Source organism: Chiloscyllium plagiosum, unplaced genomic scaffold, assembly GCF_037043375.1.
Source record: "Chiloscyllium plagiosum isolate Xiang-an unplaced genomic scaffold, Cpla_swu_hap1 HiC_scaffold_2, whole genome shotgun sequence".
NCBI lineage: Eukaryota > Metazoa > Chordata > Chondrichthyes > Orectolobiformes > Hemiscylliidae > Chiloscyllium > Chiloscyllium plagiosum.
Window position 1 is genome coordinate 76342541 of NW_028270140.1, and position 27284 is coordinate 76369824.

At 38.4% G+C, this 27284-nt stretch overlaps 2 protein-coding genes across 6 annotated transcripts in view; both read left to right on the plus strand.

The window, feature by feature from the left end:
- Nucleotides 1-12271, plus strand: part of carnmt1 (carnosine N-methyltransferase 1) — a 49487-nt gene extending 37216 nt beyond the window's left edge. Inside the window, exons 8-9 of one of the 4 annotated variants that reach the window (XR_015760579.1) lie at nucleotides 5083-5186; nucleotides 7298-7332. Coding sequence is in view for 2 of the 4 variants with exons in the window: in XM_043712254.2 (XP_043568189.1) it covers nucleotides 5083-5186; nucleotides 7298-7438 (245 nt within the window). In the remaining 2 variants the exon portion in view is untranslated. Of the gene's footprint in view, nucleotides 1-5082; nucleotides 5203-7297 lie in introns of those variants that run through there. The other 3 variants (XM_043712264.2, XM_043712254.2, XM_043712272.2) reach the window with 3 other exon arrangements.
- A 9834-nt stretch (nucleotides 12272-22105) lies between these two features.
- On the plus strand, nucleotides 22106-26779 carry LOC122560987 (uncharacterized). 2 transcript variants are annotated; one of them, XM_043712239.2, is made up of 3 exons: nucleotides 22106-22472; nucleotides 23648-23841; nucleotides 24861-26779. In XM_043712239.2, exons 1-2 carry the CDS (start codon nucleotides 22155-22157, stop codon nucleotides 23822-23824), a joined length of 495 nt encoding a protein of 164 aa, XP_043568174.2. In that variant the 5' UTR covers nucleotides 22106-22154; the 3' UTR covers nucleotides 23825-23841; nucleotides 24861-26779. The 2 variants fall into 2 exon arrangements, with proteins under 2 accessions (XP_043568174.2, XP_043568168.2); XM_043712233.2 differs by having other exon boundaries at nucleotides 23648-26779.
- The last annotated feature ends 505 nt before the right edge of the window (nucleotides 26780-27284 follow it).

A 27284-nucleotide genomic window follows, 5' to 3' on the forward strand; every position in this document is an offset into this window, starting at 1 on the left:
AAACAAAGTAAACACTACATCCCGTAAAAAGCACAGGTGTGGCACTATATTAACATTTTTTTTATTTGAAGGAAGGAAGAACAGTTAAAACTGTTTATTTGTTCACTTGTAAACAGTGCTGACCTTTTCCATACATTTAATGATGTGGAGGTGCCAGTGTTGGACTGGGACGGGCAAAGTTAAAAATCAAGCAACACCAGATTGTGCACTTTGGGGAGTCTGTAAAAGCTGCGAGTGTTTGAACCTTTCGGCTTCATTTTTTGGGCTTTGTTCTTGCTATCTGTCCTGCTTTTTCTACTCTGTACTCTGAGAATCAACACCAACATGGTCATTAAACGTACTGCAGCAGGTTGTAGTCCAACAGGTTTAATTGGACGTACAAGCTTTCAGAGTGCTACTCCTTCGTGAGGTAGCTAGTGGAGTAGGATCATAGGACTCAGAATTTATAGCAAAAGATCATTGTGTCATCATATTGCATCAGAGAACAGAGTAGAAAAAGCAGGATAGATAGCAAGAACGAACATCCAAAAAATGAAGGCTGAAGGTTCAAACACTCCCAGCTTTTACAGACTTCCCAAAGTGTACAAACCAGGCATCCCCCTCAGACCCATAGTCTCCCTTGCAGCGACACCAACACACTGGCCAGCCAAAGCGCTACATCGCAGACTGAAACACCTCATCGCGGATTCAACACACACTATCCACTCAGCACGGGAATTCCTCAACAACATCAGAGATACAAAATTCATCGAGGATGAACTTATGGTCTCATTCAACATTACAGCGCTGTTCACCTCTATCAGTATAACACTGGCAAATGAAACACTGGCCGAATTTCTAGACAAACGGACAACACAGACCACCAATGAAGCTAGCAGCAAAGATAATTGTGCTGAAATTAATGGACCAATGCCTTACCACACACTTTGTCTTTAATGACCAAGTGTATGAACAAATTAATAGGATGCCCGTAGGCTCACCCATCTCGGGACTCATTGCCAAAGCAGTAACGCAGAGACTAGAAAGCACAGCCATCTCCCACATTCAGCCCAAACTATAGATCAGATACATGGATGATACCTTCATTATCATTAAACAGACCAAGTTAGAAAGCACATACCATCTTATTAACAGCATATTCACCAGGATCAGGTTCGCCAGAGAAGAGAAGAACAACCAACTCCTCTTCTGAAATGTGCTGGTAGGTCGAACGAATAACAATGAATTCCTTACCAGAGTATATAGCAAGGCTATACACACAGACCAGATTCTCAACTACAACAGTAACCATCCCAACGTTCACAAACAGAGCTGTATCAAGACTCTGTTTAAATGAGCTATAACACACTGCAACACTGCAGAGCTCAGCAAAAAAGAGGAGGAGCACCTGTGCAAAGTCTATTTTAATAATGGGTACCCTAACAGTTTCATCTGCTGATGTCTAGCAAACAAACAACACCAAGAAAATACTGTGCGCCCCAACACTCTGACCACCCTACCCTATATTAAAAACATTTCAGAACTGACTACTAGACTCCAAAACAAAAGACCCTATTCACACAACATTCAGGGTGAATGTGACATACAAAATACCATGCAGCAACTGTGAGAAACATTACAAAGGACAAATGGGCAGGAGACCCACCACCAGAATACATGAGCATCAGCTTGCAACAAAGCGACATGACCAACTATCCCTCATGTAAACATGTTGTTAATGAAGGACACCAATTCAACTGGGACACTGTTCCAATACCTGGGCATGCAAAACAAAGACAAGCTCAGAGATTTCTGGAGACCTGATATTCATCCACTGGTTCGAAACAAACATGTTGAAATAGACCCCATCTGCAGACTACCACTGCACAAAACCGGAAATAAAACCACCCGCCTTGACAGACAGAACTGTATAAATTCTGGGCAGATCATAACAACAGCACTCCATCCGGAGACTACACAGCACTGAAGTTATCCCCCAGTCAGGAGGCGAAACATTTGCTGAAAAATCAACCGGCTCGGTAAACCAAACAACAACTTCAAAACACAGTACTGCAAGTTCAGAGGGAGGCAGATTAAAGAATTTGAGATGGCCACTTTTAAGCTAGCAGCTCCCAATAGAAAGATCAAATGAGGAAAAAAAGGCCATTGGGAGGAGTCAAGGAGGAGTGAGAATTCCACAGATGAGACAAAATGTATTCTTTGAGAGGAGAAGGCTCCTTCCCAGAGGTGAAGGCAACAGGAGAACTGCTCAGCATTCTGTTGATTTTGAAAATTGGGTAATTAAGGTGGTTTAAGCCAAGTATGATTCTATTAACCCTCTTCTTGACCATTTCCAAAGCCTGGAAATTCTGCCATGTGAGAGGATGCTGTATTCTAAATGAAGCCTCACCAAACCTAATGACAACATTCGGTTTTGATTGATATTAAATCTTGGAAATAATCCTAGTGCTATATTTACTTTGACTGTTATTTCATAGTATCTTCTGTGCACCTTTCACAGAATTAAGCATCTTCTCTTTCAGTAAACTGTGTTTGTCTTTCCTGTAAGTAGTGCATAGTTGTACATGTGGGTAGAGCCAATGGCAGTACTACATTTATAGAAGGTAGATACCATTTATATCGATTATGTACAATTTCCCTATTGCTTCATGATCCACTTAAAACGGTTTTCTCTCATCACTTACACGGACCTTATATCATCTGCAAAGTTGGGCACCATTGTACTAATATCAACATTCAGATCATTCTTGAGAATAGTAAATGGCAACATCATGCAGGGAACCTTGTATTGTATTTTAATAAATCTGCATTTAAATTGAGCACTGTAAAATACATACATCAATTAGTGATTTATAATCAAGGACATGAAGCCATATGGGGCCATACCAAAGTTTGAATCTTTTTTTTCCAGTTTACACAATACAGACAGAAAATGTTATTTCATTGTGTGAATAATTCTACCAAGTTCTCAAGTCTTACATTGTCTCTCAGTTCTTATAATATTAGCTTTTAGACATACAGGACCTTTTAAAATTCAGGAATGGAACTCCAAAGTCAGTGTTGTATCAGATGTTCATTCTGAAATTTAGCGATTTGAAAAAATCAGAATTGTTTGAAGGTTTGCCTCGCGTTTGTAATTCTTAAACTTCGGGGACTGAATGGTGTTTGCAAATTACACAGTTACAGAAGACAAATGCATGATTAAATCTAGGACTACCAGCAGAATCTATTTGTAAGAAAAGGATTGTGTGCAGTCTGGGTGTTTTTTTAATGTTAAGAAGGTGTAGAGGTGTACTGTACCTTTAAAAGAGTTAGCAAGCACACAGAATACAATGTAACATTTGGTCCAGCAGCTAGCAGTACTGGGTCGCAATGAGAAACAACAAAAAAATTCAAATTTGGCCAATCAGTTTAAATTATACCCCAAGATACTAAAGTCACATCGTTTGAATTTGGTATTTTGACAATATTAAAACCAATGAAACAATTCCATGCTTTGGGATACCAGAAGGGGAAAAATTGAACAGTTGGCGAACTGCCAAAGACTAACAGATGTAGACTGCTAGTAAGAACACTCTGAGAGGTACCTGTCTGGAGAAGGGGTTTGCACAGGAGAAAAGATCGACATCGACCTGAAGAGCAAATCTACAGAGGAAGATACCAAGAGAAGATTCAACAGATGGCTGGTTTTAAAATTTGAATTTTTCAGTCAATCTTAATCGGGGGCGTGGAGTGGGGGGGTGGAAATTGGACTGGTATTGTAGACGGGAAGGTAAAAGATAGGTTTAGATAAATGAGTTGTAATTAGTTGTTGGTTAATTATTCTCTGTTATACTTTAAAAAAATTCAAGTTTTTAATTTTTACTTTAAATAGTGACTTTTGGGATAGTTCTTTGCCTTTTGAATTTTAACAGATTACAGCATGGGTTAAATCATTTGTGTTGCAAGTTTAAATTGGAGGGCGGGGGGGCTTTACCCCATGTTGTGACAGTTAAATTTTATGGTAAATAAAACACCTTAAGTTTCGTGAATGGGAAAGAGGGTGGTAATTTAACAGGTTGCATTTTATATTTTAAATCTGTATACCATACAGAAAATAGTATGTGGAAAGCACTAATATAGGCATATATTTCACATAGCTCAGTGTAACAATAACTGTTTTTAGCAGAAATCTTTAAACATCTGCGTTTTTCACTGTTTTTCAATTTTTACTTTATTTGTATGCTCCAGATGTTGGAAGTGTATGACTGGCCACACATTCTAAATCTTTTGAGACATCTTTCAGGTCTTCTAAGCTCTCGGGTCAAAAATATATAATTGATGAGATCTCAGATTTTCTGACATCTGCTCTGAGTCCATCATGTCCTTTTTCTTGACATTCCTCCTGCAGCTGACTACTTCAGCCAGGTTGCCCAAAAATATACTGTCCCTCCAAAATGCAATGGCATCACGGAGACAAAATGACATCGATATTGAAGCTTCATTGTGTACACCAAGTTTAAAATTCAAAAACTAAATTAGTTCTGGATCATCTTTTTCAATGTCTGTGCATTATAGACACAATAAACAAAACATTCTAATTGTTTTGCATTCCTAAATATATTTCAGTTATGAGAAAGAACTTATGAATCTTGAAAAGCAACTTCAGAATATAACCTGTTTAAAGGCTGTGCAGCATTTTTTATGTCTCTTGACAATGCAATATGCCTATTTCACTTGGATTAAACTTAATAGATAATAACAGCAGTAATTTGTTTTGGAGTAAATCTGTGTTATTTGGGGACTCGAACAACAATTTTGATTGTGTTGTTAAAGAAATAATTTACTATTTATTCCAGATAATTCCCAGCATAGAATAAGTAAAGTAATGGGATAAAATTAAAAAATATTTTTCCAAAGTTCATAGCAGAATCATGCTTGTTCTATATGATTTAATGCCCAGTTCGGGTAGGATCCCTTTATTAACCACTTGAGGCACAATTCCTTTCCGTGTGTGTGGTTCTCTGAGTAGTTTTATTCATTTGTAAACTTATAAATTAAATGGTTTGACGGTTCCAACTAACCTAGGCTATTTTTTCCTAGGTCCTTTGTTGTATCATTTTGAGAATATGGCAAATGAAAAATCAATAGAACTAAGCTATGAAGACATCAGGCACTGCATACTTCAGTTTGGGTTCAAAATTGAGGTAAGGTCGTGAACATTATTAGAAGTGGAAAAGATTCTTAATATGGAACAAGCATAACCCCTATTAATGATCAATCCACATACTCAGTTTCTCACTATTTAATTTATTCTTTTTAAGGTGTCCTCCACATGCAATAGTGGAGAACTGTGGCAAAGCATGTTCTTGGCTCAACTATGAACATTTATTATGATATAGATATTCATTGCTACGCATTTGAGTTTCCTTCTGCTTGGACACTGCTGGATCTGCTGCGCTTTTCCAACACCACACACTCGACTCTGATCTCCAGCATCTGCAGTCTTCGCCTTGTCCTACACATTTGCATTGCCACATTCAATGAAACCTGAAGAAATGTCACTACTTTAGTTTCCCTCGTGAAAAGGTTTGGGGGCCACTTAGCTCAACTGATTTAATAACTAGTATGTGGTTCGGAATAACCAAATAATAAAGGTTTGATTGTGATTTCAGCTGATGGAAATCTGAGATCTACCTTTTGGCCCTGTCCGAGGGTGGATGGTAAAAGCCAGTCACTATTGATTAAAAACTGCTAAGAAAAATGGCTCAGGTTGAAACATCAGCAGACACTGAACTAAGAATCTGTTTTTAGGCAGAGCTCTCATAGAATGGATGCAATAAGGTTGTAATCTTTGTAGTTAAATTGGAGCAAAGCCACTCTCGGGATGTTTGCTACATTGTGTTGTCACATAGACTTTCACAGTTAACTTGTATATTGTTTGTAATCCAATGTTGAGTTCCCAGTACTAAATCTGTAAGCAAAGATTATTAGAAATTATGCTACCCAATGTGTATTCATTAGATTAACTGGCAAATCTGTCACTCATGAGCTTGGGGACATGATTGAGTGCAATATCCTCAGATATGCCCAAAAAAAACATTCAAAGTCTGTGAAGTCTGTTGTATTGGCAGCCTTTTGAATTTAATGGACATTTATTTAAATTCAAGAGTTTCTGGTAACTTGTTATATGTCTTTGCAATATCAGTGAGTCTTAAAAGAACTTTGAAGAAATCTGTCATTGAAATAATTCAGCATAAAAGTTGCAAATTAAAAATTGCATCACAGACTTCAAATTTCACATTACCTGTCCAGCATGATTATGCCTGTAGCCAGAGGCCAAAATAAAAGGTCAGAATTTCTTTCATTGCTTTCTTTCGAGCCATTTCAGAAGATCATGGCTGATTTGTTTGTCAACTTCACAGTCCCATCTACTCCTAATAATCTTTCCCTCACTTGCTTACTAAGAATCTCTCCAGCTACGCTATAAAAAAGTTGAAAGACTCTGCTTCTGAGAAAGTTCCAAAGACTCATGACTTCCTGGGATTTTTTATTCCCTTCATCCCATTAAATAATCGACCCCCATTTTCAAATAGTGATTCATAGTTACAGGTTCTTCCTCAAGAGGGAGCATCCTTTCCACACCCAAACTGACAGGAGTTTGTATGCCTCATTCAAGTCTGCTTTTCTTCCATCTTTTAGTACCCTGGAATTCACTCTATATGGCCAAACATCCTTGTATTTCATCTTTTATAACATTCATCCTTATGCTTAGGCATATAGGAAATTTTATGAAGAGATTAGCACTATAGGCATGCACAATTTCTGTACTAACCTTGATATTCCCTGCATCTCGTCTTATGACTCAATCTCTTTTTTTAACTCCAGTAATGTATTAGTAGAGGAAAACAAAATAAAATTTGACAAAAAAAATGGATAAAAGAGGAAGCTAAAATACTGAGGAGCAGTTATAACAAATACAAAATACACAGTCAGAAATAGTAAGCGATATATTGGGATAAATTAATATATATTTAAAAAATTAATAGCCACAAACAGCACACAACAGGACACATTAACTTGTGTAAATAATTGGCTTACTACCTTTAGGAAACTAATCTATGAAAAGATGCATATAAGGTCATAGGAAAAGAACGCAAAATTCAGCTTTACTGCAGAAAAAGTAGATGGTAAATTCTCTGTTTTCTTTCCTTTTTTTACATGTTTTTGCACTCCACCTTGAGAGATTTTTTATAATATTACATTCAAAAATAATTAAGATCTCTGATTAAAATCAATCTGCTCTTTTCTCTTGTAGGTGGAAAAGAACTCTGTTCCATCAACATACACAGAAAATGACCAATCTATGTTAAAGTATCTTTATGATTGTGTCTTCTTTGTAGCCAGAAAACCTTTACATTCGCCATCTCTTAATGGTTTTCCACCAGTAAACAGTTGAGAAAGGGAATGTTGACTTTTCCTGTGATAACAAGACTGCAGAATATAAAACCGAGAAAGAAGAGGAGTTAAGTTAGAGGTCTGGACAATCTGAATGATTCCAGAGACCGTCGTACTCTAATCGTGCCTTTTTCTTTTTAAATCGACTTCAGGAATTCCAAACTATCTCAGCAGTTTCATTTTGGGCGTCTAGAAATGTGCAATGAAATAAAGAGTTATCCATATAATCAGCAAAACGAGCAAAGTTAGAGAAGAACGAAAAGAAAATCTAATGTCTAATGTTAATTTGCTAACTGTTGCTGTTAGCAAGGTGTCCTTTGTATGCACAGTATTCCAGACTGTTTTATCAAGATATGAATGAACATGCAGTAACTTACTTCCCACTGTCTATCAAGCCAATTCGTTTCCTCCATTCCATAATTTTCAGAATATTTAATGAGGTTCCCTCCTCCCCATAGCCCACATGCTAACACAGGCACACTTACTCCACCTTGGCAAAGTGGATAACTTTCTTGAACCATCTCTACATCTTATCATCTTTGATATTGGAATATTAATGAATGGTTGCAGTTCTCAGTGGGCTTTGAGTTTGTTGAATGTGTGAAACTCTTTTAGCTAGGTACCTTTGCAGTTACAACTGATGACGTTTTTTCCACTTGAAGTATGAATGGTGTAAAAGGGGAAGTGACTGCATTTTGAATTAGGTCGTAGGAATTCATTTTTTGCTGTGGTTTGACTAAAAACAACTTTGTCACTCTGTCATTGTACAATGTTGACAATATGGCATTTGAATTGATGACTGACTCAATGTTAGCATTCTTTCATGCTCCTTGGCTTTGTGCTTACTGTGATTTAAAACTCGTTAGCTGCCATTATTCTAATGGAAGCAACTTGTCAGTTTACCTATAATTAATTTACATGTTCAATGTTGTTTCCTGTATAGAATCATTTTTAAAAGTCCATTGATAATGAAATGAATGATGTACGTATCCAGTTTGTCTTTGTTTGAAAAATGACTTGGTCTCTTTAACATTTGGCTTTGCATCGTGCCAAAACAAACACCAAGTATTCGTACATACGTTCTTCATTCATTGATTCAGTCATATTTATGTACATTAATTGTACTTGGCAATGTTTGACAGAAAAGGCTTTGTATGAGGCCATGCCAATCATGCAATTTGATTGCAAGCACCTGACCATTATAATGGTACACAGAATGAACCCATCCTCACCAGATCATATTGATAGAAACACACAGGCTGGAGGGTATTTCAAAACCATAAAGATATTTTAGGATTAGGTTAATAGCTCAAGCTTTTCACCTTAATGCTGTCATGAAACCCATTGCTGTCTATGTGTTATCCAAGTCCTAAGTATCAAATCTCAATTTGACGTTACAGGTGGTATTTCACAGACATGTAACAGTAAAACAAAAGTGCCATTTAAACTACTTTGTTCATATGTTGCAGTACAGTTTTAAAAAGTCCCACATTATGACAGGTTATAACAGGATATTCTTGTTGATAGTATATTATGAATAAGAGTAGATATCATCACTACTGTGTATGTTCTGCTGACTCAGGGAATTCCAAGTTGAGTACAGTTTAAGAGCAATTGTTGGTGATTGGGCACTTTGTGTATAGTGTGCAGGAATTTTCCCAATAACTTTAACGAAAAGGTCTTGCACCCGTAATTACCATGCCTGTAATACAAGGCTTTTTATATTGTCAAATGCATTTTAAGTGGCATTGGTTTACTATATTTGGCCCTTAAGAATGTTGACTGAAATAAGACAAAATTGAACTTCCAAGAAAATGTCAACTTAAAGATTTCCACAAGATTATCCTGATGTTCTATTACTTCACCAGAAACTTAACTGGATCCATCGAGACAATTTATTATAAATTCAACCATATATCTGAAAACACACTGAAAACAAAAGTCTTAAGATTGAAGAGAAAACAAGTACAGATGTAATCTGTTGATCTGGAATGTTTGCAGTAGTTATAACTGCATTTTTATTGATAGGTACAAGTCTTTGACGTTTGCTATTTTAATCAGGGATCCTGAAGATTAACAATTCTGAAGTGAAACAACATTATTGGTTATCTTTATGATGTTCAATTAAATCAACATACCTTTTAATTAACCAAAGTTTTTCTAAATATTCTGGGAGGTTTTTTGGTCATTTATTTGTGGGAAGTGATCCTAAATTTGGATGTAAAACTGTTAATCATTACCTTTGTTTTTTATTACACTAGAAAAATGTACAAACCATATTGGAGATTTATTTTATACTCAGCATGCATTGTGCTTAGTGAAAAGTGATAAATGTTAAAAAAAGTTTGATATTAGAACGATCAGATAAAAGAAAAATATTGCGGATACTGGCGATCTGAAATACAAATTGCTGGAGAGACTCATCAGGTCTGGCAGTGTCAGTGGAGAGAAAAGCAGAGTTAATACTTTAAGTCAAATATAACTTCAGAATGAAGAGTCATGCTGAATTCAAAATTTAATTTTGTTTCTCTCTTCACTTGCTGCCAGACTTGCTGAGTTTCTCCAGCATTTTCTGTTCTAATATCAGAGCAGTAGTTGTGGACCCATACATCAGTGACTGATTATAAAAGGTATTTATTCAGATTTACTTTGCCTTCCCTCCTGTAATTATTGTATCTTGCTGTAAAGAGAGATTTATTCCTGTTCTAGTAGGTCTGAGCTCAAGCATTGGGCTTCCATGCTGTAGATTGTTTCCCTCAGTTTTTTGCTGCAATCTAAACAGCTAAACCTGAGTCCAGTTGCACAGTGCAGTTTCCTCCTCCTATGAGCTTCTCCCTGATATTTTCTTCTCAAGAGTCTCCCACATTCTTGCTCTGGGAATTATTGTTCCAAGCCTTTAGCCAGCTACTCAAAACTGTATTCAAGTTACATATTTTGATTGTCGTATAACATATCCTTACAGAATAATAATAAACTTAGAGTGTGAGGAATTATGTACATAAGTATAAATTTATCACCATAGTTTGCAAGAACTTCCCAGACTTTCCAAGCCTTTAAAGAGGCTATATTTAAACTTTTTTGTTGGTATTATCAATAGAAAATATTATACATTGTCCCACTAATGTAATTTTCCCAATAAGCCATTTCCATGATATTACCATGTAGAAAGTTTAATTCCGCTATCAGCAGCCACCTTAAACTGATGACATGCAGCCGAATACAATGACACATACAGGTGTATGGCATAAATCCTAAGGAGCAAGACTGAATCTGAATTTGTCCTTTTATATATTAATTGCTGAAATTTTGTAATTATTTAGTTAAATTCTAAATGAATTGCAGCCATTCCTTTCACAAAGATTGTGAAATGTTCTTTAAACAACAAAAAATTGGTCATGACATGATCTCGCACTGTCTGCAATGGCCTGTAGTTACAGAAAGACTTTGCCAATTTTTTAAGGAATTATAGAAATTACATTTGTGTTACAAAAACAGTGATGACTTTATGGTTTTCTTGGAGGTGCGATTTAACTAAACTTAAATATGGATTTCTTCCTCTGTCCTCAGCTTCTCAGTATTAATCTGGATTACATTGCTCAAAATTAAGTTAACAAATCTATTACAGTGTTAAACAAAACTTGTAGATGCCTTCTGATTTAATTTGTGCACCTGTCACAATTTTGTTTCATTTTGTTTCAATACAGACTAATGGTTTAAAAATGTTGCATTGTTTAATAATTTATAATAAAGATGGTTACTGTTCTGCCAGTAACGAGACCTGTACTAAAAGATAGTCTGGAGTACGCAAAAATCTGAATATCAATGCAAACATCATAAACCTAGATGCTGGAAATATTCAGCAGGTCCAGCAACCTCCGTAGAGTGAAAAAGTTCATCTTTCAGGACAGACCAAAATGTATATAATTGTGTACAGGATTGGGGAGCTCAACATCTATGTTGGCCAGTTCAAGACCTTGCTGAATTTCTTTACTCAATATGCCTGTGTTCTTTGTTAAGGTATAGTCCACACAAATGCACAGCATTAAAGAATACATTCTAGAGTTGGTTTCAATAAGTTTAAAAAAAACGACAATTGACGTCAGTTTAATTTCTTTGAGATCTTACAACCTTTCTTGCATTTTTAATGCCCTGTATTTGACAAGGTTATTTTAAATGTTGTAGAGCCATTGAATCAATTTGCCAGAATCTTAAACATAAAAGAAAACTAATATATTTCATGTCAGAATTGTCCTCTGACTATTAGATTTGCTGAATTGCTCGCCTTTATGAATGTAACGACTGAAGTATAAAATATGGTTTACATTTGCCATTGATGTTTATGATTATTCTATCAGTGCAAGTAGTATTTACTTAGATTTGATGTTAGGCTTGCCAGTATACGACTAAATATTAAACCTATGATCATATGATCTTTTATCACCAGAATAACCTTAGAACGGAAGAACAGAAAATAGACAACGAAGATCATAACATCCTTTTATTTGAGTAATGTGTTTCCAGGAAAAAAAATTGAAAATAATATTCAGTATTATCGTAACTATATATTGTTTTAAAATACTGGGTTTTTTTAAAAAAGGTTATTTTGGCTGTGTTTAGCAAAATATACAAATATTGCACCTGCTTGTTGATGGCTTCCTTTTTTTTGCTCCCAGATCAGTTTTATTTTCCCACAATAAACCCAAAAATCAATATTCGAACCAATATTTGAAAGATATCAGCACAATACAGATACCCAATGAAGTAACTCCATTTCTGTAAAACAGTTTTACTAAATTAATATAATAATGAATTACAATAAAGTATTTTATTATTACTTGGCTGAAGTTGTTTCCTTTGTAATGTACTTTAAACTTAAATCAGTTATCTATTTGATCACATAGTTTTCTCATTTATCCAACGTTACGATGAAAATAACTTCCATCTTTCTACAAAGAAAATTTCCATACAGAGTCCCAACAAAGTTCCTTAGTGCCCCTTTTTTTGAGTGTTTTTTTTTCCCCAGAATGGCATCTGATGATACCCATGCTGGATGCCATTTTGGGAAGAGGTAAGAGCATTAGCTAACAGGTTGGAAGCATTTAGAATAGGCATATTGTGACATAAATCAAGGTTTCATTTGATGAGACTTTCAATTTGAATTTGTGTTCCATTTAGTGACCTATTTGCATTACTATACATGTGACTGCAACTCCAATTGTCTATTCATTAACAGCACCTTGTCTTCACTGTTACTGCCACAATGCAAAAATGAAAGCCATCATAAAATCTAATCCAGATTTGCAAATCAAACTGTCATTTTGAATACAAATCACAGGTTATTTTCCTTAGTACATCTCTTCCAGGTGTTTGTGTCTTAGTTCCTCGGTATCTCCAGCATAACTTGTAAAAAGTGGCTAATTGTCATTGGAGAGTTTGTAGGGGTTTTGCAAAGCAATCGTGAGCAACACTGCCCTGAGAGGAGTTGGCTTCAGACTCTCTATTAATGCATGGTTGGCTGGGTGATGGGCAACAAGTGCACTGGCCAACTGGCAATGGTGGAAACGTGAATGCTGCCTTTTTGAAATAGGGCAGTAAGTTTGTGCTCATCAAAACCATTGTAATTCCCCTATTTGAGGACTGCTTACTTAACTGTTCTGGAACCCTGCAAGCCATGCATGCTGACCCGTACTTACATGCACAGCTACAATGAAAAGCGTAGCAATGTGGTTTTGTGTGGCACAGCTGAGCTAACATGACATTGATCGGAGATCCACGGCAACACCCAGATGTTGAGTGTTCTCAACTCGTGTTGCAATAGCACATGAGACATTGACAATCAGATTAGATTAGATTAAATTAGATTACATTACAGTGTGGAAACAGGCCCTTCGGCCCAACAAGTCCACACCGACCCGCCGAAGCGCAACCCACCCATACCCCTACATTTACCCCTTACCTAACACTACGGGCAATTTAGCATGGCCAATTCACCTGACCTGCACATCTTTGGACTGTGGGAGGAAACCGGAGCACCCGGAGGAAGCCCACGCAGACACGGGGAGAATGTACAAACTCCACACAGTCGCTTGAGGCGGGAATTGAACCCCAGGTCTCTGGCGCTGTGAGGCAGCAGTGCTAACCACTGTGCCACCGTGCCACCCACAAAATCAGATCCTGTATTATGCCAAATTTTTTCTGAAAAAAAAATTGACTACAACAATAATGAGGGAAAAGTTAGGAGAAGAGAAAGCAAACCAGCTTTATAAACACAGTAAGTTTCTACAAATAGTCTTTTTAAAAAGTTATCAAAATATTAGTTTTATATAAAAAAAATAAACTGCAGAATTAGTAATGGAGAAAGAAGGGAAACCAAATGCACTATAGAGGATATAAGTAACATTTCAGAAGCAGCAATAAATCAGGAAATGGAGGATCTCTGGAAAATTGCAATCACCTGAAAAGTAGTACTGAATAAAATGTGGGTGCTGCAAGCTAACAAGTGCCCAGGTCCTAATGGACTTCATCCTCGGGTCTTAAAAGAAGTGGCAAGTGAGATAGTTAATGTACCGGTTTTAATTTTCCAAACTCCCTTGATTCGGGGACGGCCCCATTAGAAGAAAAAATCGTGAATGTACCACTTTTATTTAGAAAAGGGGAGGCACAGAGCAGGAAGCTACAAGGCAGTTAGCCTAACATATAATGAAAATGTTAGAAACTGTTATTAAGTAAGTTATAGCCAGGCACTTGACTAAGTTCAACATTAACAAAGTAGAATTTACATGGTTTTGAAAGAGAAGTAATGTTTGACCAATTTATTGGAGTTCTTTGAGAAAATAAGATATGCTATGGATAAACAGGAACCATTGGGTGTGCTGTATTTAGATTTCCAGAAGATAAGGTGCTAAATCAAAGGTTAGTGCAGAAAATAAAATCTCATGGTTTGGAAGCACCAGATTGTCAAGAAGGAGTGTTGGGACCTCAACTGTTTAAAGTTTATGTAAATAAATTAAAGGAAGGGAAGGAAGGTATGGTTGTCAAATTTGCTGGTGACACAAATACAGGTAGGGAAGCAATTTTTAAAGACAACATAAGGAGGTAGCAAAAAGATATAAATAGGTTAAGTGAGTAGGCACAGATTTAGGAAATTGTGAAATTGTTCATTTTGGAAGAAGAATGAAAACATATTACCTAAACGTTGAGCGATTGCAGAACTCGCAAATACAGAGGGATCTGGGAATCCTTTTGTATAAGTGATGCAACATTAGGATGCAGGTACAGCAATTAATTTGGAAATCTGATAGTTTGTTATTTATTGCAAGGGGAACTGAATACCAAAGGAGGGAAGTAATGCTTCAGTTATACTGAGCGCTGGTGGAAGTGTATCTGGTGTGCTTGCATGGTATTGATTTTGTTACTTATGCAAGGGAGCAAATGCATTCGAGGCAACTCAGAAGGGTTACCAGAATAATAGCTAGTGTGCTTCCAATTAAACCTGTTGGACTATAACCTGATGTTGTGTGATTTTTAACTTTGAACATCCTTGGGGTTACCTTTGACCAGAAACTCAACTGGACTCATCACAAGAGCAGGTCAAAGGCTTGGAATTCTATGGCAAGTAACTCACATCTTGACTCCCCGAAGCCTGTTCACCATCAAGGCACAAGTCAAGAGTGTGTTGGAATACTCCCCACTTGCCTGGATGTGTGAAGCTCCAAAGATACTCAAGAAGCTTGACACCATCTCGGACAAAGCAATCAATTTAACTGGCGTCACATCCACAAAGATCCACTCCTTGCAACACCAACACTCAGCAGCAGTGGTATATACTACCTACATGATGCACTGCAGAAATTCACCGAAGATCCTTAGGCAGCACCTTCCAAACCCACAATCACTTCTACCTAGATGGAAAAGGGCAGCATAGGAACATAAGCACCTGCAAGTTGCCCTCCAAACCACTTACAACCTTGACTTGGAAACATATCACTAGTCCTTCACAATTCCTAGATCAAAGTCCTGGCATTTCCTCCCTTAATACGTTATAAGTCAACCTACAGCACTATAGCAGTTCAAGAAGGCAGTTCACCACCACCTTCTGAAGGACAACTAGGACGGGCTTATAAATGCTAGGCAACCAGCGATGTCCATGAGTAAATAAAAAAGTGACTTTCTTCGGATCCAAGTTGTGGAAATGGGTATTGAGTCCTAGTTAACCCTACTTCTTCATGGGATACAACCCCCACCCCAGACAGACACACACACAGACAGACAAAGACCCACATGCACACATATATTTTGTGGGGTGAATTTTTTGGTACTTTCAGAGTTACATTGCACTTTGCTCAAAAACCACATACATTCATGTAGAACTCTGAGCTCAAAAACTGCATGAATTTATATAAAATTCTGTTATCTCACTTTTTAGATTGGAATCAATCTAAACATCAGGTCATAGACAGAGAACACAGGGGGCTAACAGCTTCAACATATTGTCTAGCTATCACCATTGTTAACAGCTAACCCAAGAATGCAACTTTAAAAAAAAGGGTTTTGTGATTTACACATGAAAGAAGTGAAATTATCACTGTATTCTAACAGATGAAAGGCTTAACAGACAATCAATTCTTCAATGTATAATTTCAGTTACATCACACTGCAAATTTTTGCTATAAATTCTGTGTTACGATTGAGCCCTCCACAATCACCTGATGAAGGAGCGTCACTCCGAAAGCTAGTGTGCTTCCAATTAAACCTGTTGGACTATAACCTGGTGTTGTGTGATTTTTAACTTTGTACACCCCAGTCCAACACGGCATCTCCCAAGGATGTTGATAGTGAAGTGTTCAATGATGGTATTACCATTAAATGTCAACAGGTGGTGGTTATATTGCCTCCTATTGGTGATGGTCATTGACTGGTATTTGTGTGGCATGAACATTACTTGACACTTATCAGCCCGAGTATGGATATTGTCCAGATTTTCTTGCATTTTAACATGAACTGCTTCAATGTATGACGTGTTGCAAATAGTGCTGAACATTGTGCATTCATAGGCAAAGGACCCCTCTTGTGATGGAGAGAAGGTAATTGATAAAGCAGTTGAAGATGTTTGGGCCCAGACACTACTCTGAGGAATGCCTGCAGAGACATCCTCGACCTGTGATGACTGACATCAAACAATCACAACTATCTTCCTGCCAGGTATTACTCCAACCAGCGGAAAGCTTTCCCCTGATACCTATGATTTTTGTTTTGAATCAGATTTGAGTGAATCAAATTTGCCAAAGACTGATATCTGTGATGCTGGGAACTACTGGAAGAGGCAGAGGTGAATCATCCACTTTGCACTTTTGGCTGAAGATTGTTTCAAATGCTTCAGGAATACCTTTTGCACTAATGTATTGGGCTTTTCCATCTTTGAGACTGAGGATATTTATGAAGCCACCTCCTCCTGTGAGTTGTTTAATTGTCCAAAACCTTTCAGGACTAGTTGTGGCAGGATTGCAGAGCTTAGATTTGATTTGTTAGTTGTGGGATCGCTTAGATCTGTCTATCACTTGCTGCTTATGCTGTTTGGCAAGCATGTGGACCTGTTTGGTAGCTTCACCAAATTAATACCTCATTTTTAGGTACGCCTGGTACTGTTCCTGATATGCTTTCCTGCTCTGTCCATTGAACCAAGGTTTTCCCCTGGCTTGATGATAATGGTTGCATGGGGATTTGCTATTTGGAAATGTCAACTTGGTGAAGCTACCATACAGCATAAGCAGCAAGTGATAGACAGATCTAAGTAATTTGTCAGGCCAGAGGTTACAGATTGTGGATGTAGGTTTGCTCGCTGAACTGGAAGGTGAAAAACGAACCCTCCAGCTCAGCAAGCAAACCTACATCCAGAATCTCAACCCGAGCTACAGATTTTCTCAAAACTCATTACAGATTGTGTTGGAGTACAATTCTGCTGCTGTTGATGGCCCACAGCATCTCATGGATGCTCAAGCTTGAGTTGCTAGATCTATTGAGCACAGTGTTGTTTCCACACAACACGATGGAGGGTATTCTCAATGTGAAGGTGAGGCTTTGTCTCCACAAGGACTGTACAGTGGTCACTCTTACTGATAATGTCATGGGCCAGCAGATTTAAAGGTGAGGTCAAGTATGTTTTTCCTTCTAGTTGGTTCCCTCACCACCTGCCATAGACCCAGTATAGCAGCTATGTCCCTTAGGACTTGACCAATTCAATCAGTAGTGCTGCTGCTGAGTTTCTCTTCGGGGTATATGTTGAAATCCCCACCCAGAGTACATTCATCATCATTAGTGCTGCTTTCCTCTCTCATCTGGAATTGGCAAAATTGATAAAAAGTGCAATTTCATTGGGTCTATCTCTGACTCCTCCCTGCCATTCCTTGATATGTCTGTTTCCATTTGAAGCGATAGACTGGTCAGCAATATCTACTACAAATCCACCAACTCCCACAGTTACCTAGACTATACATTTTCACTGCTTCCTGTTAAAGTTCTATTCCATTCTCCCAGTTCCTCTGTCTCAGTTGCATTTACTCTGATGATGTCAACTTCCAACGGGGGACTTTAGAAATATCCACATTTTAACTCAACCAAAGATTTCTCACCATCACTGTTAACAGGGTCTTTAAAAATGCTTGATCCATTACCTGCACTCCCATCTCACCCCTTCTTCTCCTGCACAACAACAATAAGGCCTCCTTGGTCCTCACTTTCCACCCCACCAACCTCCACAACTAAAGGATTGTAAGTCATGATTTCTGCCACCTCCTACAGGTTGCCACCACCAGATACATATTCCCCTCCTCTCTCTTGTCGGTATTTTGCAGAGTCTATTCCCTTATGAACATCCTAGTTCCATCCTCCATTTCCAACATCTCCCCAGATGCCCTTGGCACCTTCCCATTCAGTTGGACATGAGCCTTTTTACCTCCTCCCTCCTCACAAGCCACGGCCCCAGACACACCTTCCAGGTGAAGCAACAGTTTACTAGGACTTCACTCAATCAGTCCACTGTATTCACGGTTCACAAGGTAGATTCATCTACATTAAGGAGATGAAATGCAGACTGGGTAACTACTTTGTAGAATATCACGTTCTGTCTGTAGAAATGATCCCAGGCTTCCAGTTGCCTCCCCTTCAACACACAGCTGTATTCCCATGCCACAATTTCTATCTTCTGTCCTGCTCCAGCCTGCTATTGTGCTTCAGGGAAGCTCAACATAAGCTGGAAGAAGAACACCTCATTTTCAATCTTGCTGCCCTACAGTCTTCACGAGTCAGTATTGAATTTAACAATTTTAGAGCTTGACCACCTCCTTCCATGTCTATTACCTACTCTCACATCCAGGTCCTGTTTTGAAATGTGTTATTTTCAGTACAGATAACATGTTTTCAACTACACATCATTCCACTATCACCCATCTAGCTTCTCTTCTTTCCTGGCTTACTATCAATACCCCTTTGTCTGCCCATCAATTTCCTCCCTCTTTCTTGGCTCCCTCTCCACCCATCCATGCACCCCTCCATCCCACCTCCACACACACACACACCATCATCAGGTACAATACCACTTTTTCATTGCTGCTATCAGTTCTGAAGAATGGTCACTACACTCAAGATTTTCTCCCTCTATTCGCAAATGCTGCCAGGCCTGTTGAGTTTCTCCAGCAATTTCTGTTTTGGTTTGAACATAATTTGGAGATAAGACTGAAAGCAATGGCTTCAATCTGCCCATTTTATATTTGGAAGAAGTTTCTGCAAGTAATGGATTACAGATAAACAACTTGACAGATGAATCAAAATAGGTGGTAATGAAATAGAACTGAGGTTTATAATTGTTGTGTAGGCACTTTATGATCTTGCAGAATTATCTCAAATTTAACAAATTCATATGCTAACCCCTCCACCCTTTTGGTCTGGCAACTGCTGATGACGATTTTGCCTTCCCATAATACCTCACTTGGACCTATCTTTTCTTCTTTTACTTCTCCCATAACTGTCCCTATTTGCTTTTCATTATCATCCCTTTGTCATTTAATCTCACCTGCCTTCCAGGCAGAGGTGAGTACTGCAAATGCTGGAGATTAGAGTCAAGATTAGAGTGGTGCTGGAAAGGCACAGCAGGTCAGTAAGGATCTGAGGAGCAGGAAAATCAACGTCTTTGGCAAAAGCCCTTCATCAGGAACCTGGTGGAGGGCTTTTGCCCGAAACGTCGATTTTCCTGCTCCTTGGATGCTGCCTGATTTGCTGTGCTTTTCCAGCACCACTCTAATTTCACCTGCCTCCCAGCCTATCCCAGATGTTCCCTTTGTCTTTTTATCCTCTCCTTTCCCAAGCAGGAGGCATTGACTGTCAACAAGGAAATAGAACCCTGTTTTTTTTATTCAGAAGAATGGAGTCAACTTGGCCTTCACAGCTCAGATAGGGGCTTCTCGGTTTCATTCAGTAAGTCCAACTTACTACAGGAGGATGTCTCTTGAATGTCTGTTTTAATTATTCCTTTTAGGAGATACTGGGTTGCCCCAGTCTCATCAAACAATGAATGATCTCAAGAAAATGAAATGTTTTGGGATACAGCTAGTAAAATCCAAATCATAAAATGATGCCAACAATTATTAGAAGAGACACACAGTGAATGCTGTGAAGTTCTGCAGATGAGTGAACTTTGTTTTTCTCTCTACAGATGCTGCCAGACCGGCTAAGTTTCTCCAGCATTCTCTGTGTTTGACACACATTCCTGTTGTCCCACTATGTATTTTGTTCTACTCCTATTGGAAGATAATAGTAAATAGGAGGTATAATTTAAAAAGGAGTGCTGAAGCAAAGGCACTTGGATATTCAGACACAGATCATTGAAGGTGGCAGTGAGGATCTAAAATTTGAATTTAGGCAACAAAAATATGTAGATTTTTATTATAACAAAATGGTTTCTCGATTTAAAAGAATACTAAAAAATGGCCTGTGAACCATGCTGCTGATTTGCAGAATTAAGTTGCAGTTCAAAGATAAGAATTTTCAAAAGCTGAATACTGACATTAATTGACCATTTGAACTAACCTTGAACCAGTACATGGCATGACAATTTATATAAATAAGATATTTTTTAGCATAGAATACCATTAGATTAGCCTGTCTTCAATCATGCCACCTTATTACGGTTGATTGGACCTTTCTTGTAATTAAGACTTATTATTTCTTTAAAAACATATAAATAATGTATAATTTTCAAATGTAGTTGCACAACTTCACCACAGAACACAGAAGCTTCAATCTCTGTGTTGCTGGATAGAATTGTGTCAAGGTACCTTAATTCAATAAACTAATGACCCTTGCTTTTTGAATAGACCACATTTGTTGATTCTTTTCACCGATCTCGAACCAAGAAGCCCCTCTTGAGGGGTCTAGATCTTCAGCAGGACAGGTAGAGCACATATGGTTTTATTAAAAGATGCATGGAGTACAAGAGGAAGGTGATGTTCAAACTTTAGAAGACACTTGTTAGATCTCAGATGGACTATGTGTACAGTTGTGGGCACCACATTCTTACAAAGATAATTCGTTGGAGGAAGTGCAGAATCAATTCATAAGAACAGTTCCAAGAGGATAGTTACCCTCTTAAATTGTGAAAAGAGTGTGAAGTTTCCAGTGCAGTGACCTTTCTTTAGAACTAATAGCAGCAAGGAAAAAGTGGTATTTATGCTAAAGATGAGGGAGGGAGGGAGTGGATAGGTGGAGACGGAGCCCAGTGAGAGGGAGAAAAATGATGGACAGACAAAGGGATATTGATAGTAAGCCAGGAAAGAGGAAAAGCTAGATGAGTGATAATGGAGTGATGTGTCTTTGTACTGAAAATTATCTTCAGTTATGAGGATAGGTTAAAGAAATGGGAACAATAGTCCTTGGACAGAAAAAGGCTCAGAGGAGATTTGACAAGAGGTTTGCAAAATCATGAGCTGGTTAGATTGAGTAAATTTAATTCCTGCTTGTAAAAAGAAAAGAGGGCATAGAATTAAATTGATGTGTGAACAAACCAAAGGTGATGTGAGGAAAAAACATTATTCAGACAATGAGTAGTTAGGGTATAGAATGCACTGCTTGTAAATGTAATAGAAGCAGGTTCAACAGAGGCATTCAAGTGAGTAGGGGATGATGATTTTAATAGAAATGGTGATCGTGGATTGGGGAAAAGGCAGGAGATTGATGCTAAGTAATTGAACTGGTGCAGGCATGATGGGCCAAGTTGCCTCCTGCTACAATGTAACAAACCTGTGATCTTTCTGCAGAGCCACCCGGACCAGAGCAAAGCCAGTTAAGGGAGGCTATAGTCACAAGCTCGCTTTATTGTGGCAGGGGTAGTGTCCCTACCTCTGAGCCAGGAGGCCCTGTTTCAATTCCCACCTGCTCTCGAGGTGTGTAATAACATCTCTCAACAGGTTGATTAGAAAATACCTCGTCCTTTTAAAAAAAAACTAGACCAACGCCGAACCACTTCCTCAGTCAGTGTTTGAACCCTTTGACATTTGCTTTTCTGCTGTGGTGCGGTTTGAGCCTCCCGCCTCTGGAGGGCGGTACTAAGACGCGTGTTTAGTTTTATTTGTTGTGCGGTGCCTGGCGGAGCCTGCTCTTGTGCAGCAGGAGGCGGGGATTGAACTCGGCGCCTGCACCAGGACGGCACCCGAGACTCGGAACGGCTGATGTCGAAGAGGAAAGCGGAGGAGACCCTGTGTTGTCGGCCCGGCAAGCGTTTCGTTTCCCTGCCGCTGGACCGCAAGCGGAGCGTCAGGCCGCCGGCGCCGAGTGCACAGGCAAGCGCCAAGAGGAAGCTGCAGCAGGAGCCGCTGCAGGAGCCGGAGTGCAAGAGGCCCGGGGGCGCGCGGCCCGGGCACGCGGATGGCGGCAGCACGGTCGGAGCGCGGCACGAGGCCGGTGCCGGGGACGGCGACCGCGGGAGCGCGAGCGGCGGTGCAGGAGAGTGGCCCGCTCGCGCCTCCCGCCTGAGCGGGGCTGCCCAGGTAAAGGCAGCAATCACAGGGGCGGCTGTGAGCTGCTCCACTCAAACATTCCCTTACACAGAGAGTGAGTGAGTGAGAGAGAGAGAGACACCTTCCAAGCACTGCACTGTCCACGCCACCGCGGGCCTTTAGATACCTCTGCATCCAGCCAGAGAGTTGTTATTAAAAAAGAGAACGTATGCCCCGTCCCCGTCCCCTTTTGTAAGGGGAATTGCAAATACTCTGCCAAAAGCTTTTCAAGAAACATAGCCAGACCATGTTTCCTCACTGGGCGACCATGAGTTACTTGTGAACTATAAATGGAGGGATACTTCTCTGACCGCATGACCCTGAATATTCTTCATGCTCACAATACCATCAAGCAAAGGGACACAAATTTGTTCATTGAAGTGTGCAGGAGGGAATGAGTCTTGAAAAACGAAATGCGAGGCCACTGTAGTGAGAGACACAAAAACTGCAGATGCCGAAATCCCAGGTCAGTGACACCCACCTCCTGTGACTTAATTATAAAGAAAGCTTCTCAACCAAGACCTAACTGCTGAGACGTTGAACTCTGGAATTAACCTTCTAAAACATATGTACCCCTCTCTCCCTTAAAATCTGTCTTAGTTATCAAATGTTTAATGATTTGTCCTAATATTTCCTTACCTGACTCTCAAATTTTGCTTAATAACACTTCTGTAAAGTTCTTTGTGGTTAAGGTACTGTGTTAATGTAGTTTACAGATATTCACATTTCCAAATGAATTTTGACCTTACAAGGGTGGCACAGTGTCTCGGTGGTTAGCACTGCTGCCTTACAGCTCCAGGGAGCTGGGTTCAAATCTACTCTTGAGTGACTATCGATATGGAGTTTGCATGTTTTCCCTGTGTCTGGGTGGAATTCCTTTGGATGGTCTGATTTCTTTCCACTGCCCAAAAATGTGCAGGTTAGGTGATTAGACCAGGTTAGACCATGTGCCCGTAGTGTCTGGGAATGCGCAGACTAGGTGGATTAGCTGTGGGAAATGCAGGGTTACAGGGATGGGTAGGATGCTCTTTGGAGGGTCAGTGTAGACTCAGTGGGCTGAATGGCCTGCTTCCACAGTGTAGGGATTCTATGATTTGAATGAATTATGATTTATACACATTCACTGAAACTGTTTAAAAAATTTTTTTTTATTATTTCCCTTCTAGAATGCACCTGGGGATGAAGTTTCTTGTCAATACAACTCTTTTCAGTTTTGGAGAGTTCAGTTGCCTCCTGTTGACTTGACTGAGATTGAAGATTTTAGACAGCCGAAGATAATTGAAGAAATGAATTGTGAAGATCCAGATGAGTCAGCAGAAATAGAGATGGAGCTGCACATCTGAGATTATCATAAGAAAATGTAAACAAAATTATGTTTGCATATTTTGAAATAATTAAAAAGGCTAGAAGTTATCCTGGAAAGGGTGTGTTGGGGGTGGGGGTTGGGAAGGGTAATGAAGATGCAGTGGGCATCCTTAATTTTTGCTGAAAATGCTGATTGTTGGAATGAGCTATATTTTCTGCAATCTTCTTATAGTGTGGCTGAGGAGAATATTCAAGGTCCACAAGCTTTCAAAATTACCAGGCTGATCAGATATGCAGGATGCAGTTCATTAACATTGTAAACAAATGTGTGAATGTTTATCAGAGTTGAAATAATCTGAAAAATTGACATTCCTATTGGTTTATGTGGTACCGGCTTTAGCACCAACAAATGTCCAGCAAAGGAATAAGCTGCAGTTTTAATGTGAATTCAAACTGTTGATGGGATTTCGATTAAGTCTAATTGTGACTAATGGTTCATGACAGCTAATATAGCCATGCGAAAACATTACAAAGCTAACTGGGTGTCCCAGGGTAAATAATTATTAATAAATGTGAACAAATTTATCTAAAATATGCAATTTGTGATTTTTAAAAACAGTTTACTCCTCTCCCACTTTAAGGGATTGACCACATTTGGATGTGATTCCTCTTGTACTGCACTGGCATTCTGCAGTATCTCCTCCAAATGGCCAGCCTTCAAGTGTGAATTGTGAATTTTTGTTGATGAGTTACTCAGAATAACGCAGCAAAGTATAATTGTGCATTTGGAATATTCTGAGCTGCTAATGGGGGAGAAAAGCAAACAATAGCTGAAGTCAGTAGTCTTAACTTGGAGAATCACAACTGATTTGTACTCTTTCAATGCTGTTGGGCTTCCACTGAGTTGATTTGTTAACCAAAAAAATGGCCTTTGAAGTGATTTATCTGTGAAATGTTGATTTTGTTGCAGTCAGCCAGCCTTTGTGATCAAAATGCAACGAAATGACAATAACATGTGAGAGCAAAAGAGGTTAAGGTAACACAAATTAATCCAACTCTCTTTTCTCTCCACAGATGCTGCAAGACCTGCTGAATTTCTCCAGCAATTTCTGTTTTTGTTTGTAATGCAAATTAAGTGTTGCTTTTTAAAAAAAAAATGCAAGTTTGTGCCTTAGGTTTTGAGGGTTAATACATTAATAATAGGTCTGCTAAATATTTGAGTAGCTATATTATTTCAAATTCTTCTATTGTATGAGGTAAAAGTAATAAAATTAGTTGATGCAGGTAGAAAAAGTTTACCTGAACTTGCCAGTGGTGATGGGATCAAAACTCATTAATATGACTAAACTATTAATGGGAGTTTGTTTTGCTCAGTGATTTTTCCAATAACTATGGACTCGAATTATATCAGATGAGAAAGAAACTTAGGGAGAATACTTTATGTTCAAAGTACTTCTGTATTTGCAGACTTGTACCATATTGTCATGTAGTTTACTTAATTGGGAAACTACTGTTTCAGAGTCCGTAGAAAACATAGGTTTCATGATTCTGGTATTTCCAAGAACAACTTTTAGATTGGGTCTCGGTGGTATGCTCACCATAGGGTTATTGTGGACTCGATGGATTGAATGGTCTGTTTTCACACGAGGGAATGTATCATTCTTCCTATGACTTGAATGGCTGAGTTATCTCAGGAAAGATGAAAGTGGAGGCTTCATTGAAACCTGGACTTTACATTCATAGTCCCATCTGATGTTCATGAAGGGCTTTTCATTGGTGATATCATTGGAGTGAGTTAATAAACAGATTGTAAAAAAGATTTCCACCTGGGTAAGAAAATTCAGATTTAAAAGAAAATGAAATTTTCATTATTTTACTTTGCAAAACAGATTATTTGAACAAAAATGTATCTTACAAGGTGATTCTGTCCCCTTAATGTAATAGTGCAGACCAAAAGCAAACCAGGTCATCTCTGATTAAGTGTATTTTAACCTTACAGAACAGGCATACAGTGAGTTATTTTGCCAAAAAATGATTCGTAAACTGGAAAATTTATATGGTTTGTGCATGAATGAATTTAACATCAGTTATTTTCATTTTTCAGAGTCGACTAAATGGTGTTATACAAGGGGGTCAGCCATAAATATGACACATGGAATTCATATTCTAGGAATATCTCTCTTGTTTTTACTTGCCAAAATACTATTTTTTTCCCTCCACCCTTTTGCTCCTGTGTCACCCTCCACTATCCAGGTTCATGTTTTGTATGATCAAGTGAAGAGGGTTATTGGCACGTATGTCTTTGTAACTTCTGACAACTGCAATCTAAACTGTTTATACTCTTCCTATTTCTGCAATTGGGAAAAATATTAATATCTTTGAGCCAGGGCATTTTTGCCTTCGCAGTCCTAAATCATTAGACACTTAGTTTCATTATGACTTTATTTTAATGTTAATTGAGTTAACACTTTCTGGGCAGAAGGATGGCAATGCACATTTCATCACCGACATAAAATTGGACATTGGAGTTATTGTTGCTCCTCGAACATTCATGTTTGTTGTTGCTATTTTTGGTAGTTCCCATTTCTGAACTGTGTCAAAATCTTTCCTGTTATGACTAACTTGAATTTTTTTGTTAAAGGAAAAGGGTAATATTTCTGTTGTGCACCATGTAAGTAAATCCTGAATATGACAGGGTAAGTTTCTTGTTGGGGTTAAAGATGTTGAACTCCGTTATGAGCATTTAACTTTTATTTTCCTTCCATCTGTTAATGTCTAAGCTTCCATTTTCTTTGTGAACTGCTGATTTGACATTTCAGTTGTAAATAGTGTCATTTTGTGTAACCAGACAATTCACATTGAAAGGGAAACCCAAAGATCTGCATGGAAAGTTAATGATGCCTCTGCATGCTTCTGGGTTTATTGGGTATTCAAGGTGTTATTTTATACAAAATTTGAATATTTGAAACAATAAAATATTTTCCACGTTTGTATTTTTATAGTACTTTAGCATTATTTGATCTATTTCAGAAGAAGCTTTGGCCATTGTAAAATTTGTCTTCAGTTTTCAAAGTCTGAAAAGTATAATGACCAAGTCTGTCTCTAACCTGTGTTGATCTGAACTATCCATATTATGACTTTTCTAATTTAAAAAAAGTTTTCTTTTTGTTTATTAATTTCCTTTAAAATTATTGATAATTTAAATAGTTTGTGAGATCATAAGACCATAAGTAATAGATCAGAAATAAGCCTTTCAGCCCCTGTGGACTGTTCCATCATCCTGTAGGATCCTGGTTTATCTGACACTCCTCACGTCTACTATCCTGTTCTTTCCTGTAACTCTTGATTTGCTACTAATCAAGAATCTCCCTGTCTCAGCTTTAAATATACACAAGGACTCTGCCCCACTGCTATCTATGGCAAGGAATTCCAAAGACACCCAACCCTCAGAGAAGAAATTCCTCTTCATCTCAGTCTTTAATTAGTGACCCCTAATTC

Coding starts and splice junctions, on each gene's coding strand:
- LOC122560987 (XM_043712233.2), top strand. CDS start 22,155: ATGTCGAAGAGGAAAGCGGAGGAGACCCTGTGTTGTCGGCCCGGCAAG. Junction 22,473..23,647: donor GCCTGAGCGGGGCTGCCCAG/GTAAAGGCAGCA, acceptor TTTCCCTTCTAG/AATGCACCTGGGGATGAAGT.